This window comes from Eubalaena glacialis, chromosome 5 (assembly GCF_028564815.1).
Source record: "Eubalaena glacialis isolate mEubGla1 chromosome 5, mEubGla1.1.hap2.+ XY, whole genome shotgun sequence".
In the NCBI taxonomy this organism is placed as follows: Eukaryota; Metazoa; Chordata; class Mammalia; order Artiodactyla; family Balaenidae; genus Eubalaena; species Eubalaena glacialis.
The window spans coordinates 73,029,031-73,045,443 of record NC_083720.1 but is presented as its reverse complement, the minus strand read 5'-3'; the positions used below and the strand labels follow the sequence as shown (position 1 = coordinate 73,045,443).

The following is a 16,413-nucleotide window of genomic DNA, read 5'->3' as shown; positions in this document are numbered from 1 at the left end:
TGTAAACATTCACATACAAGTCTTTGTGTGGATATATGTTTCACTTCTCTTGGGTAGCTTTCTAAGTGTGGAATTCATGAATCACATGATAAGGTTATAGTTAAGTTTATAAGAAGCAGCCAAACTGCTTTGCAAAGTGGCATTATTATTTTACATCCCCACCAACTATATAAGAGAGTTTCAGTTTCTTAAAATCCTTGTCAATACTTGGCATTATCTGTCTTATCTATTATAACTATTTTAGGGGATATGTAATAGTATCTTATTGTGGTTTTACTTGCATTTTCTTAATGATTATATTGAGCACCTTTTCTTGTGCTTATCAGCCATTCATATGTCTTTATGAAGACTTTCTATTCAAGATTTTTGCCTCCTTGTAATTGGATTGTTTGTCTTATTATTGAGTGTAAGAGGTCTATATATATTTTGGATATAAGTCCTTTATCAGATACATGCTTTGAAAATATTTTTTTCCAGTATATGGCTTCTCTTTTCATTTTTAAATAGTATCTTTGGAAGCACAAATATGTTTAATTTTTTTTTTTTAATAAATTTATTTGTTTATTTAATTTATTTTTGGCTGTGTTGGGTCTTCGTTTCTGTGCGAGGGCTTTCTCCAGTTGCGGCAAGCGGGGGCCACTCTTCATTGCGGTGCGCGGGCCTCTCACTGTCGCGGCCTCTCCCGTTGTGGAGCACAGGATCCAGACGCGCAGGCTCAGTAGTTGTGGCTCACGGGCCTAGCCGCTCCGCGGCATGTGGGATCTTCCCAGCCCGGGGCACGAACCCGTGTCCCCTGCATTGGCAGGTGGATTCCTAACCACTGCGCCACCAGGGAAGCCCCTGTTTAATTTTAATGGATAACCATTTATTATTTTTTTATTTTAGGCTTGTGTTTTGTTGTTATATCGAAGAATTCTTTGCCCTCCTCAAGGTCACGAAGATTTTTTTCCTATGTTTTTCCCTAGAAGCTTCATAATTTTAGCTCTTACATTGAAGTCTAGAATCCATTTTGAGATAATTTTTGTGTATGGTTTGAGGTAAAGGTCAGAGTTCATTTTTGCATATTTGAAATCCAGTTGTCCCAACACCATTTGTTGAAGAGTATTCTTTTCCCATTTAATTGTCTTGGAAACTTACATTAATTTATTATTTATACCTTCCCCTAAACTCTGTTAAATAATTGCTCTTATCCTAATTTCAAAAATAAGTTTACAGACTTATAAATTTTAACTAATACACTCAAATTCCCACAGCTAATAGATGATAGAACCAAGATAGGAGTTCTGGTTTACCCAAGAACAAGACCTATCTTCTTACTAAAATTTCCTTGCATGATGTTTATTCCAACATTAAACTATAAGCTTCCTGAGGTTATATATCACTTATTCTTATCTTGGCACCATAATCTAGGACAGTACTGTTTATTTGAGGGTCATGCTGTGAAACATTCAATTGACTTAAGTGATGTGAAAATAAGTAATGACTCTGTAATCTAAATGACTTTTTCTCTTCGTTATGTTTATGCTTACCATTGACAAAAACTAGACTTTCATTTTAAAGGAAACATTTTTAAGAAATAACTACTCACCCTCTATTAAGTATTCATTCTGTATGAACATGAACTTCATTAGGAACTATGGTGAGTTGAGAATGTCTTTTCTCATATTTGACTCTAAAGGAGCTTTCAGGTGTCATAAAGCAGAACTCAGATAAATACTGTCAGGAAGTGATAAAAGCATTGTCTTGGGAGCCAGAGGGTCCTAGTCGTGGTTCTTCAGTAACTTGTTATGTGACCTTGAGCAAGTCATTAGATCTCTCTGCACCACAGTCTCCTCACCTGTAAAAGAATAGATGTGGACCAGGTTACCATTATGATTTCCCTCCCATGATATGCTTTTGTTATATAAACTGCTACTGTAACATCCTGTTCTGCTCTAATGACCCATCAGTGGCTTCTCTTATTTTCAGATTGCAGCGAGAATCTGTTTCCCTGTCACACGGGCAAGTGCCTTAATTATAGCCTGGTATGTGATGGATATGATGACTGTGGGGATCTGAGTGATGAGCAAAACTGTGGTAAGTAGCATTATTTCCCTGAAGGTTTTCATTTAACATTGCAGAAATTTATAATCAAGAACTTGTAGCTCATTGTTTGTTAATGTGATTAGTGGGTGAAATTACAAAATGATTGGTTTCTTAATTTTCAGAAAGAGGAAGTTTTTTAAATTATTAGTCTCAGTCATGTCTTATGTGTAAATGTAAGATTTCTTACAAAAAGTCATACTAAGGAAATGCTAAAGATGTGGAGTAGAAATGGGAGTTAACTTTTTTTTTCTCTTTGAAAATGTTTGGTTTCTTCTCTGGTTGGAGCCGGTGGCTCGTGTTTAGATTTTGAGCTCTTGAGCAAAACTTTGCAGACAGATATATTTTCTGTTCCTGATCCCCTTATTATGCATAACCAAAGACCCCTCCTTTATTTGATTGCCACACACTACAGGGGCAACTTCTGCAGTGGGGATATCGAAGGTTAGAAGGGTGCATTTGTTTTATGTACAAAAACTGGTCTTAACTTTTAAAGAAGGAACCTACCTGCTAGTTTCACGTTTGTACCTATAAACAGCATCTTCCCGATTCCTCACCCTCCCAGCCCCTGGTAACCAGCAGTCTACACTCTGTTTGAACAAAATCAGATTTTTTAGATTCCACATGTTAGTGATATCACACAGTATTTGTCTTTCTTTTTCTGGCTTATCTTACTTAGCATAAACTTATACAACACTATATGTCAATTATATCTCAATTAAAAAAAAAAGAATGACCCTACCTTTAAAAGAGCCGAGTTCAATTCTGAATGCCCTCTCATGAGTTAAAACCAGCAAAATTCTTCTTGCTTATTTACCTTTCTGAATTTGTGATTAGCTTTTGAATTTTTTTTTTAGGTAGTATATTATTGAGTGACAGAAGAACTTTCTAATATGAACAGAAGGGTGAGGTGAGGCAGGACACTGGGCAAATGATGTGAAATAATATTCAGCATTAGAGAATATCAAAAGAAATGCTGGGGGAGGATCAGGGGAATGCCTCGGAGGAGTGGTGAATGTCAGAAATGGCCCCATGCTGGGAAACTCAGTAGTTTCTAGAAGCACCTGTGTAGCTGCCCCTCACTGCATCCATAAGAATGTTGGAAAATGTACGTATGTGCAAAACATCCCACGGGTCACTAGATAGATATGGATTATCTTCTGGGATTGAATAGTCTTGGGACACAAAGAATGAGACGCCATTGTAATTGTATACATCATAAAATTTATAGTTTGGGGCCTTAGAGATTATCTACTCCAACTCCTCCTTTTACCAATAAGATAACTGGAGAAAAGAGAGTAAAAATGAGGGAGGGGGGAATTGAGTGTAGCTTGGTAGTTCAATAGGTCAGTGGAGAGGACCAGTGTATAGTTGGCGTGTGAAAGACAGTGGTCTTACCAACTCAACCTAGTTCCTCTGAAGGTAGTAGGATATCATGAGGTTTGTGCTCTTAGGATGACTTTGTTTCTATCTAATGGTAATAATCACGATGTCCTCTTAGACCATTCTCTGTCCCGGCTGCCCATCTTTAGCAGGTTGTGCATGTGCTGGCTCTTCTGGTTCCCACCCATGCATCCCAGCCATTGTGTCTTTCTTCTTTTCTCTGTACCATGTCTTCCATCTTCTTCACTTAATTGCTCCTCTATATCCTTCAAGATCCATGGTCCCTCCACAGGTCTGTTAAAGACAGTGGTGCTGTTAATGGAAATCCATGATAGTTCCTCATTATGGAATCTGTTATTCACGAATCTACATACATCTTTTAAAGGGTTGTTTATATTAAGGTTATTCCATGTCTCATATCAAAGAATCCTATAGGTTCTGCCCTCTGTGAGAAGAAACGTCACTTAGTTCTCCTTTTTCCCCAGGAATATATAGTTTGGGACAGAGGTTAAATCCAGGATAAAAAGAATCATAAAAAAACCAAATATTTTGCATTTCTTACCCAGCAGTTCTTTCAAGTATGAGTTATATATTTAGACAGTTCAATAGAAAACCTAAGCTGAGCCTCAGGCAAGTTGACAGGAGGAGATACCTGCCTCCGCAGTTTACCACAGAGAGGTAAGTTGCAATTCTTAGAAACACGACAGAGTTGTCACGAATCATCAAGTCAGCTATCTACACTGTGAAACCCAAATCACAGTTCTGTTTATTTGAGCCAAATCACAAAATTTTCATAAGGAAAGAAAACAATGACTAAACACAACAAAACCCAGAACAAACTATGGGTCCTAAAAAAGCTGGGCGGTTGTTCTTCATCTGAAAAACAGTCAGGTCTTACCCCGTAGTGATGGTGGCCGGAGGGCCACATGGTTGGCCGGGAGGTGCCAGACCCAGAGTAGAAAGGTTATTGACGGTATTGGAATAATTGGAACAGACTCTCTTCTACTGGAACCACAAGCCATACAGTTCTAAGTGTTTGTCATGCTGGTTCTCTCCATCCTCCTGAGTTTTTGTTTCCTCCAGATTGCAACCCCACAGAGGGGCATCGCTGTGGAGATGGACGCTGCATTGCCATAGAGTGGGTGTGTGACGGTGACCATGACTGTGGGGATAAGTCCGACGAGGTCAATTGCTGTGAGTGCCCTGAGGGTTTTCATTTTGCTTATTTTTCTACTTCTGCCTGTTTAGTCAAATGCACTCAAGGTTCACTATCTAAACAGATTCTTACACTTTGGTCCTAGCCTATACAGATAATAACTGAGTGGTGTGATGACAATAACAACATAGTGTAACTGACTTCCGCATCTCTCTCTCCAAAACTCCAAGCCTGATTTGGCTGCTCTGGCCAAGCGGGTGGCAGTTTTCTTTCTCATTGTCCACAAATATCCTTTCTGGGTCTGTGACTTTGTCAAAGGGAATGTTCTTCCCAGAGACTGGGGCACTTTTCTTCTGCAAACAATATATGAGCAGTTAAGTGGGAGCCTCCAGAGGCGCTCTCAGGTACCACGTGTGGGAGAACCGGGGGAGAACTGGCAGAGATAAGAGAGCCTTCAGTGTTCATAGAGTTACACAGAGTGTGCAATAATATTGTAACTTTAGAGCCTGTCTTATTTCTGGGTGAGTATATCCGGAGAAAACTCTAACTCAAAAAGACACATGCACCCCAATGTTCATTGCAGCACTGTTTACAATAGCCAGGACATGGCAGCAACCTAAATGTCCCTTGACAGACGAATGGATACAGAAGATGTGGCACATATATACAACGGAATATTGCTCAGCCATAAGAAAGAATAAAATAATGTCATTTGCAGCCACATGGATGGACCTAGAGATGATCATACTAAGTGAAGTAAGCTAGACAGAGAAAGACAAGTATCATATGATATCACTTATATGTGGGATCTAAAAAAATGATACAAATGAACTAATTTACAAAACAGAAACAGACTCACAGACATAGAAAACAAACTTATGGTTACCAAAGGGGAAAAGGGGGTGGGCGAGGGATAAATTAGGAGGTTGGGATTAACATATACACACTGCTACATATAAAATAGATAACCAACAAGGTCCTACTGTATAGCACAGGGAACTATGCTCAATATTTTGTACTAATCTATAAGGGAAAAGAATCTGAAAAGGAATAGATACATATATATATATATATAACTGAATCACTGTGCTGTACACCTGAAACTAACATGATATTGTAAATCAACTATCCTTCAATTAAAAAAAAAAGTCTTCAGGTAGCTATTACACACCTCCTAATAAAATCAAATATGGCTGATCACATTTTATTCCCTAGAAACTACAGTATACTCAGTAGGGGATAATAAAATGATTGAATAGCAGCAGCTATTTGTTAAAGGAGAGTAATATTGATCTGAAAGAGTTAATATGGTGCATTTTATGCAAGTTCAAACTAATTAAACTCTTTATTCCATCTTTTGCTGTCTAATAAAAGTAGGAACAGCTGATACATATGAGATTGACTATTTAATCTGCCTATAATTTGAGGCAAAATTAGAAATGTGGGTTGCATGGTTTTTATTTTGACATAAGAAAAATCACATAAATTAATCAGGAAATGCAATGCCCAGCTTTCTTCTTTCCTGAACTTGTTTGAACTGGAATAGTACCTGAGTCCTTGCTTAGTGGACGTAGTGGAACGGAGTGGACTGTATTTTGATGGATCTTGGAAAAGCAAGGACTTGGTGCTCATGTATGTATTTATGTATGTGTGTATGTAGACCATAAGTTGGTGAAGGCCGAGGTCATATGATACATGGGTTTCTAACGTTCTAAAAGACAATAGGGATAAAATTAAGACAACCTTCAGAAATTGGAAGGTTAATGGCCACTAGACCATCCCTTTTAAATGTCAGACTTCGTAAGCAAGTTTTGAAATAAAGTGTTTATTGTGGGGTAGGTACTATGCAAGTCTTTCACATATACCACTTCATTAGTGCATTAGGTCAGGTTGGTGCAGAGTGAAATGTTGGGGCTTGGGTTAGAAAAGCTTGCCTTCACATTCTGGCCCTACCTTTTAACAGCCTTGAGACTTTGAGGCAAACACTAACCTCTCTAAGCTTCAGTTTCCTTATTCTAAACAAGGTCGATAATATCCATTTGCAAATTTGTTATGAGGATCTGAGATTAGACACCTAATACTCCTAGCACAGTTATTGCCATATAGTAAGGCTTTAATAAATTGTAGCTTTTATATTAGTAGTATAACTACTACCATCATTAATACTGTTTTTCACCATGCAATGATCAAGAAAAAATTTTTAGTGAGTGCTGTTTAATAAGGGAAGAGAAATTCCTGAAAGGAAACTTTCCATTCCAAAAATACTTGGAATGAACAAAATGAATGATATATTCATTCATTTATGCAGAACATTCAGATATTTAGAACACTTCATTCTTGGTGATGCCAGATAAATGGGAATCATTGATGTGATCTATAGACTGAAAGAAGTAGAGATAATTAAAATGCATGTTATTTTGGCATTTCCTAGCCTGTCACAGCCAGGGTCTGGTGGAATGCAGAAGTGGCCAGTGTATCCCCAGCACTTTCCAGTGTGATGGAGACGAGGACTGTAAGGACGGAAGTGATGAAGAGAGTTGCACCAATGGTAAGTGTGTGCTCCAGCCCCGGAAACGGTCCTTACCGGCGGGCCTTTTCTTGAGAGCAAAGCAAAAAGTTGGAAGTTACCTAGAGCTTAAAGGATCCCCATATAAATAATGCCAGATTGCCTAATGCACTGGTTCTCACAGCTCTGGTCAGCCAGAAACCCTTGCTTATGGTAAATGTAACTCTCATGCAACTTACACTGAAAAATCATCCCTAAGGGTGAAGAGTAGAGGTTAAACACTTAAACAGCATGGGCAGATTCAGTTAGATGTTTTATGGGGAAACACCATGATAAAGAGAAAAGTGTAGCATATAGTATTCAATTCAATTAGATTTCAATTAGAAAGAACTGGCTTCTGAAGTTAAATGTAACGGCTTCCTAAAATAACCATGTGCGGAGAAGCAGTTTAATGCCTCACATTACCAAGAAATATACTTTTTTTCTTTTTTTTTTTGGCTTTCAGGGAATCATTTTTATTTTTATTTTTTATTTTTTTAACATCTTCATTGGAGTATAATTGCTTTACAATGGTGTGTTAGTTTCTGCTTTATAACAAAGTGAATCAACTATACATATACATATATCCCCATATCCCCTCCCTCTTGCGTCTCCCTCCATCCTCCCTATCCCACCCCTCTAGGTGGTCACAGAGCACCAAGCTGATCTCCCTGTGCTATGTGGCTGCTTCCCACTAGCTATCTATTTTACATTTGGTAGTGTATATATGTCCATGCCACTCTCTCACTTCGTCCCAGCTTACCTTTCCCCCTTCCCGTGTCCTCAAGTCCTTTCTCTACGTCTGCGTCTTTATTCTTGTCCTGACCCTAGGTTCTTCAGAACTATTTTTTTTTTAGATTCCATATATATGTGTTAGCATACGGTATTTGTTTTTCTCTGACTTACTTCACTCTGTATGACAGTCTCTAGGTCCATCCACCTCACTACAAATAACTCAATTTCGTTCCTTTTTTATGGCTGAGTAATATTCCATTGTGTATATGTGCCACATCTTCTTTATCCATTCATCTGTCGATGGACACTTAGGTTGCTTCCATGTCCTGGCTATTGTAAATAGAGCTGCAATGAACATTTTGGTACATGACTCTTTTTGAATTATGGTTTTCTCAGGGTATACGCCCAGTAGTGGGATTGCTGGGTCATATGGTAGTTCTATTTTTAGTTTTTTTAAGGAACCTGCATACTGTTCTCCATAGTGACTGTATCAATTTACATTCCCACCAACAGTGCAAGAGAGTTCCCTTTTCTCCACACCCTCTCCAGCATTTATTGTTTGTAGATTTTTTGATGATGGCCATTCTGACTGGTGTGAGGTGATACCTCATTGTAGTTTTGATTTTCATTTCTCTAATGATTAGTGATGTTGAGCGTCCTTTTATGTGTTTGTTGGCAATCTGTATATCTTCTTTGGAGAAATGTCTATTTACGTCTTCTGCCCATTTTTGGATTGGGTTGTTTGTTTTTTTGATATTGAGCTGCATGAGCTGCTTGTAAATTTTGGAGATTAATCCTTTGTCAGTTGCTTCATTTGCAAATATTTTCTCCCATTCTGAGGGTTGTCTTTTCATCTTGTTTATGTTTTCCTTCCAAGCAATATACTTAAATACACTTTAAAAGGAGTCTGATATTATCTGTGAAACCCCCAAAGAAAAAATAAATCAAATAAGTTGGTTTTTTAAGTGTGTCTATTTCTGCCAGAAAAGAAAGCTCTACACTGATTGTTTTAAGTCCTAGTTTGTGTAGAAGCATCTCTCAGTACAGGGTTGGTAATATCCTTTGACTTAAAAATCACTACATTTGCTTATAAGTGACCTTATCTCTTACCAACATAGCCTAGTTGTTAAGAATGTGGATGTTGCCGCCCAGCTGCCTGGGTTCAAACCCAACTCTGCCACCTACTACCTGGTTGACTTTAGGCCAGTAACTTAACCCTGTTACATTTCAGTTTCTGTGTCTGTAATCTCAGAATAATGATAACTACTTCATAGAGATTGCACGTGGTGAGCACTCAATAAATGTAAGTTATTATCACATGGCTGCTATGTGAAAGCAAGTCTTAGGCTGTGTATATTCCAAATCAGCTAATGAGATTGGTCACCTATAACTAAATTAGCTTTGTCATAGTGAATATTGATCATTAGGATGGCTTTAATGAGAACGCATTTCAGACCTCAAGGGAGAGCGTTTTAATCACAGATTTAGTCCATAAAAAACTAGATAACGAGTGCTTCATTTTACCAGTTTTAAAATTCAGAAGGAAATCCCTTTCTAGCCATGGGTTATTGTGTGCATGTCAGCCAAGCAACTCCCTTTTGATCAAATAGTTCTTTCTCTCTACATAATTCAATGCTGTTTGAAATAATTTTGGATTTTTTACTATGCAGTGGCAGGATTTGTAAATACTTCCTTACATGTGTGAGATGTTAGAAAGTCACATGATAAAATGGATCACAAAGTAAAATTGTAGCATCTTTATCCACTCTAATGAATTCAATATAATAAAAGTATATTGTGGTGCTGGGAATTTAGTGTCAAGCAAAACTGCTGATGGGGCTGGCAGGCTCCTTGGGGAGATAAGCCGATACAAATAATTGTGCTGGTCCTTGTCTAACTGGGGAGTGACATAGGCCAGGAGGGAAATTCAAGGTGCTAGGATGCCATGTATTGGATGCATGTCCTGGTAAAGGGCCTCTGGGAAGCTTCCCTGAGATGGAGCTGTAGGAGCCACAATCTGAAGAATGAATGGAATTAGCAAAGGAGAGTGGGACTGGAGAAGGAATTTTAGACACAGGGAACCGCTTGGCCAAAGGCACCGGGGTGGCAGGAAGGACCAAGGTAGCTTAGAGTAGTGGGAGGAGGCCACTGCGTTTGGCGAGGTGAGAGTGAAGGGGAGCGAGTTACAAGTGTCAGCAGTGATCGAAGGCTGGTTCTGCTCAACCAGGCTGGGAGGGGGTCTGGGACTGCTTCTGCCAGGACTTGGGGCCCTATTCAAGATTTAGGCCATTACAACCCTCAGCCTCACTCTCAACCTTCCTGTTTAGTCTCCTTTAACCTCCAGCGACTCCAGCCTGTGTGCTTTTTACTCCAGGCCTTTGCATATCCTGCTGTCTGCTTGGGAAACCCATCCTTCCCTCTTACCCCATCTGCCTGAAAAACTCCTTTGAGGAGCTTTACTCTTACTGTCGTAGTTTGCTTTTACTGCTTTTTACATGTACCTTCAGTGGAGCAATGATCACATGGCATCGTAAGATTCCGTTCATGACGATATCCCTAATTAGGGTAGAAATTATCAGGGTTTTCTGTCTTTTAATGCTCAGTGCCTAGCTGGTCACATAAGTTGTCACATAGTGGGCACTTAATATCGGCTGAAATAATGAATGCATGCTGTCTTAATAAAATTTCTTCAAGAGACTAAATTCATGGAACTTATCCTGGCTTACCTTGCAAAAAAAAGTTTGACCTGCTAACATTAAAAAAAAAAAAAGGAGTGATATCTATTTTATGCAAGGCTGTGGTATTAGTGTTGTTCATTAATGGTACTGGAAGGGAGAAAGAGTCCAGAATAATAAATATTATATTTAAAATTATAGATAAGATTATAGATAAGTCTTATAAGTCTTAGAATTATAGATAAGAAAGTCCAGTATAATAAATATTGTCTTAGAATTACAGATAAGAATGATTGTATGTATACCCATACTGTTATTTATATTTAAGACTGCCTTGCAAGATTTTCTAGGTTCCACGTGACGTGTCTGAGTAATTGACTATAATGGGGGCGAGCTAGAAAGAGAACAGGCAGTAATTTATTACCTTATCCATTTAATCTACAAATGACCAGGAAATCAATGGGAAAAGCAGTTTCCTCTCCACATACCTTAAGGAAAAGCCATTAGGTTGATATTACTGTTGTCATCCATTTGGAAACAAGAAACCCAATTCTCAGGTCATTGCAGCTAGGCCAGTGCAACTTTCCAAGGACACAGAAAATGTGGATAACAGCTGCTTAAGACTTATGCCATGATAAAGTATCCTTATTGTATTGATGTCGATGCCTTATTTATTATTAAGGAAAGCATTTTCCTTAGAGGAAAGACTAGAGTTGGGATCAAATGAGTCTTAAAAATATTGGGGGCTTCCCTGGTGGCGCAGTGGTTGAGAGTCTGCCTGCCAATGCAGGGGACACGGGTTCGAGCCCTGGTCTGGGAGGATCCCACATGCCGCAGAGCAGCTGGGCCCGTGAGCCACAACTGCTGAGCCTGCGCGTCTGGAGCTTGTGCTCCGCAACAAGAGAGGCCGCGATAATGAGAGGCCCGCGCACCGCAATAAAGAGTGGCCCCCACTTGCCGCAACTAGAGAAAGCCCTCGCACAGAAACGAAAACCCAACACAGCCATAAATAAATAAATAAATAAACAAACAAATAAATAAACCCAAAGTTAAAAAAAAAAAAAAAACAAGACAACTTCCATCTCGCTTACACCTTTGAACTTCTTTTCATTGTTTAAAAAAAAAAAAAAAAAAAATATTGGCCTTTCCCTCAAATCACTTGAATTTTCTTTTGTCATCAACTCCATGCACCCATGTAAATATAAGATGCTCTCTTTTCCATTAAAAGCAGCAACAGCTGATTTTTGAAGGATGGGTTGCCTCTTAGTTCTTTATTCCTACAGAATCTCAACATGTGTTCAGAATTTTTGGAGAAGTTGGAAGGAAATTAAAGTTGTTTCCTTCCTCTGTTCTGGATCCTTCAGATCCTAGTGCATGGAATTTATAGATGCTGATGAAAGTAAATGTGCTTTTACCCCCTCTGTAGGTCAGACTCCGTGTCAAGAAGGAGATCAAAGATGCCTCTACAGTTCCTGCCTTGATTCATGTGGCGGTACCTCTCTTTGTGATCCCAGCAACAGGCTGAATAACTGTAGTAAGTACAGTTGCTGCTGACAAATGAAATCACCACGTCAGGCTGTGCATTCAGTTTTATCCTTTTGCATTGACATTAAAATGCTGAAGTGTGGAATCCCTCCAAAATATGTATATGTATATATATATTTCTCTTTCTTTTTTAAAGGTTGCATGTGGTAGCAGAAAAGAAGCAAAATGGTCTTAATTAACTTAAATCATAAACAAATGTGTCATCATGAATGGGCTATAAATCCATTGCTTAATGTCATTGCCGTGACTTTCCACTCAACGTCAGCTCCTATATATTATTTCCTTGGCTCCATCTGCAGGCAAATGCTATCTTTCTTCCTTTTTAAAGCCCAGCTTCAAAAATGGAAACTTTATCCAAGAAGTAAATATGAAGTTCATCTAAATAGCCACATAAAACTTTGGCGGTCTGTTCTTGTAATAAAATGTATTCTCACCCTTCCAGGAACTTTGCTGACCTATAATGACCTCGCTCCAAATGGTGTAGACAGGTGGCTGTATCCAAACTGGCTTCAGGAGGAGGAATGATTAGGGGAAGATTGAATGGGCAAGGGTAGCAGAAAGACTCTCTCGGGAAATTTTAAATGAATTGGAAAGCCCCCAAAGACTGATTTCTAGTAATGGTTGCTTACTTCTGGGCTCTGCTTTCACATTCTACTCCCTTCTTTCACTTTTTAGAATTAATTTTTGGCTTCCCTGTCAGCTTGGGCTTGAAATTTAGAAGCAGGTCTGTCAGCTTTCAGTTGACAAGGTATGACTTCTTAGCACAGATCCCAGCAGTGAAGGCCCCTGGAGGCCGGGAGGTTGAAAGGCTGAAGGGTTTGGGTCTCTGGATTTGCTGAAGTTTTCAGATCCTAATTCTACTCTGTGACCTTTCTGGGTCAGTGTAGAGCTTATGGGTGGCGGGTAGCCTGTACCCCTTAGGGGATATCAAGGGGTGAAAACAGTGGGCTGGATAGGGGTGTGAGGGCGACAGCCAATTAATAACCCAGACTAACAAGATTTTTTGTTTAATTTCACAAGCATTTAATAACTGTTTGGCCGAAAGCACAATACCCAGCCCTCCTCCATTTCCCATAGGAGAGAACAGTGCAGATAGATATCAGTCTGACCACTAAGACGCACTACCATTTTATTCACTCTAAACTGATTAAATATATGTCTATGTATGTGTATATATGTATATACATATGATTTGACTTTGCTCATCTCCCAGTCTGCCCTGGAACTCTTTCAGAATCATTTTTTTTACTTCACCTTGAACTTGGGCTGCAGAATTTTGGACAGTGACAGTATTGTCTCAGACACGTGTATTTTATTAAAGTTTTGGGGGTTGTCTGACATGTAATGGCACTTACTGTTAGATTAAAAAAAGGTGACAGAGCAATGTTAGCCTGTGTCAAATTTAGGCAGGGAGTAACCAAGTATATGTTATCCTATTTTCTCTATACTTGAAATATTTCAAGATTAAAAATAAAAATATGTTATCACCTGTCCAAAAAAAAAAAAAAAAAAGGAACTTGTAGGAAGGGCACTAGATAACTCAGCTGGTATGTATGTTGACTTAAAAAAAATGCACAACGTGAGAGTTACGAGTTAAGTTTTATTGGGCAAAATGAGGACAGCAGGCCGGGAGACAGCATTTCAGATAACTTTGAAAAAAACAGGTAGTCAGGAATGTCAAAAGATTATTATTAATCAAAGAAAACCAGATATCTGAAGTTAAGGAATTTAGCGCTTTTCTATGTATGGGAAGATGCAAGAGTCTTGGCTCCCTGAAATAATTCCTTTGATATGCACCTCAGCTATCTGGGGCCAGTATCCTGACACATCCTGAGTTTCCTCAGGGCTCACGGCAGGGAGTGGCTGCAGTCCGATGGCTGCTAGATGGCAGGTATTCTTTTCAGCCCTGAGTTTCCTCAGGGCTCACCAGCTCACGTTGGAGGGGTACAATCATTGGTGACTGTGACATCCTTTGTTTATTGATATGGCAGGAAATATTCCATTTATCATGTATATTCAACCAGTATTTCTAGTGTGTCTATGATGTCCCAGGCACTGGGATGGGCACTGGGCACTTTGATGGCAATGAAGGGAGACATGATTCCAGCCTTCCTGGAGCTAACTTTTCAACAGTGGGATCATATGGCCACCTTCCCATTCATATATACAACTTTGGTTTTCTTTTTATGTTCTTCAAATACACTCAAACAGTTTCCCTAGCATCTCACTGTCTCATCAGCTTCCTCTTTCATCACAGGTGTTCTTGCCACGTTCTCTCCATATATATTCAGCAAACATTTGAACACCCCCTCTTCCGAGTATCAGGCACTGGGCTTGTCCTTGGTCTCCATTCCTTCTGTGTTATTAGAAATAAGTGTTGGAGAAAAAAGTACATGAGTAAACATTTAGAACTAAAGGTTGATGGAGTACTATGGGAAACGTGGGGGCATCACTGAGGCATGACAGTCATACCCGGCTTCATACAGCCATGGCGATCACGGGCACGAGGAGAGACCCATGCCCAGGAGCTGCTGTCTCTGCCAGACAATAAGCAGTGTATATGCCTAACTTCCAGCTGAGAGTAAAGATGTTATTCCTTATTTTTCAAAGAGCTTCAGGATGGTGTGTGTCTACTTGGTTCTCTGTAAATACGGACAAGTATCATCTCCTCTCAGAAAACTCTTCATGCACTTGAAAATGTGATTAATTGTTCAAAGATCTTTGACACTGTCAGAGACTACTGTTATCTAGATTCTGGAGCACGACTGAACAGCACTCTCTTTCTCTGGCTCCCTGCCAGTGGGGAATATGAGTTTGGAGAATGTGGAGATTCTTTCTGGTGGAGTCAGCCTCTCACTGGAGTTGCTGGGAGGCTAGTCCTTAAAGATAATTGTTCTTGCCACCCCATAAAATATTATAATAACGTTCCAGTGGTCCCTGAAGATATACTGGGTGGGACCTCGGCATCAGTATTTAAAAAATTCCCCAGGTGACCCCAGTGTGCAGCAGAAGTTGAGAATTATTGCTTTGTGGCCTGACGAGGCTGCTGGGATTAGTGACATCCTGAAATTGGGTGTGAAAAAAAGTCTTCGTGGTTTTCATATTTTTCAGTGGATAAGATCCATGGTTTATCTCAGATTAGCAGAAGTGCCTACAATTAAAAAAAGCCTAAAGAACACATCTCAGATGATATTGTGTATGGAGAGGCTTAAAAGTATCACAGTATCACCACATCCACTCCAGCCCAGAATCTTTAACATGTTTGCACCCTGCTGGGAGGCAAAATATGGACATGTCCTTGCCTTAGGGGGTAGGAGCAGGAATGTTGTTTCCCATCAGTCTGGTGTGGAGGGACTAATCCATCACTTGTACCTTGTAGAGTACAATCCAGACAGCTGGAGGAACCTGGTGGAGAGAGCAGCTCCTGGGCATGTGTCTCTCCCCACCTCCCTGCGCCCATGATCACCATGGCTGTATGAAGCCAGGTATGACTGTCATGCCTCAGGGACCCTCCCAAGTTTCCCATAGTGTTCCATCAACCTTTAGTTCTACATGTTTACTTGTGTACATTTTTCTTCCAACACTTATTTTTAATAACAGAGAAGGAATGGGGACGAGTGACTAGCCCAGTGCCTGATACTCAGAAGAGGGGGTGTTCAAATGTTTGCTGAATATATATGGAGAGAACATGGCAAGAACACCTGTGATGCAAGAGGAAGCTGATGAGACAGTGAGACGCTGGGGAAACTGTTTGAGTGTATTTGAAGAACATAAAAGGAAAACCAAAGTTGTATATATGAGTGGGAAGATGGCAGTATGATTCCCCCCCACTGAAAAGTTATGTCCAGGAAGAAATGAACAGCTTTGTTCTTCAAATAATTTCCCAGTGGTCTGTCAATTTCCTGCCCTCTCCTTGCAACCTCTAGGTGGAAGGAACAGATAGTATAGGGGGTGTGGTCAAAAAGCCATATGCTGTAATGATTAAGGGCTTCAGTTCTCAGGAGCAAATAGTAGATGAGAGGAACAATCTCTTTCTAAAAGCATTCCCAACTAGTAAGTGGAAGATAAATGATTGAATTAGAATACTACCATTTGGTAACCAGGTGAATTAACAGGGCAAGGCACTGAGCATGGACATACAGCTGTACACATCACAAAAAGAAATCAGACGGATGTGTCTTCTGATGAAAGAACACCACAGCACCTAGGGTCTTGCCAAAGGGATGAAGCCTAATCAGCCCCCTGGCTTCAGCTGCCAGTGTTCAGGAGACAAGGGGGACAGGGGAACATGT

At 39.7% G+C, this 16,413-nt stretch overlaps 1 protein-coding gene across 1 annotated transcript in view; it reads left to right on the top strand.

Annotated features, from left to right (window-relative positions):
- CORIN (corin, serine peptidase) overlaps nucleotides 1–16,413 on the top strand; it is a 286,147-nt gene that overhangs the window by 184,104 nt on the left and 85,630 nt on the right. The window contains exons 7-10 of the mRNA XM_061191367.1: nucleotides 1,969–2,076; nucleotides 4,549–4,659; nucleotides 7,053–7,169; nucleotides 12,003–12,110. Of these exons, the coding sequence (XP_061047350.1) occupies nucleotides 1,969–2,076; nucleotides 4,549–4,659; nucleotides 7,053–7,169; nucleotides 12,003–12,110 (444 nt within the window). The remainder of the gene's footprint in view (nucleotides 1–1,968; nucleotides 2,077–4,548; nucleotides 4,660–7,052; nucleotides 7,170–12,002; nucleotides 12,111–16,413) is intronic.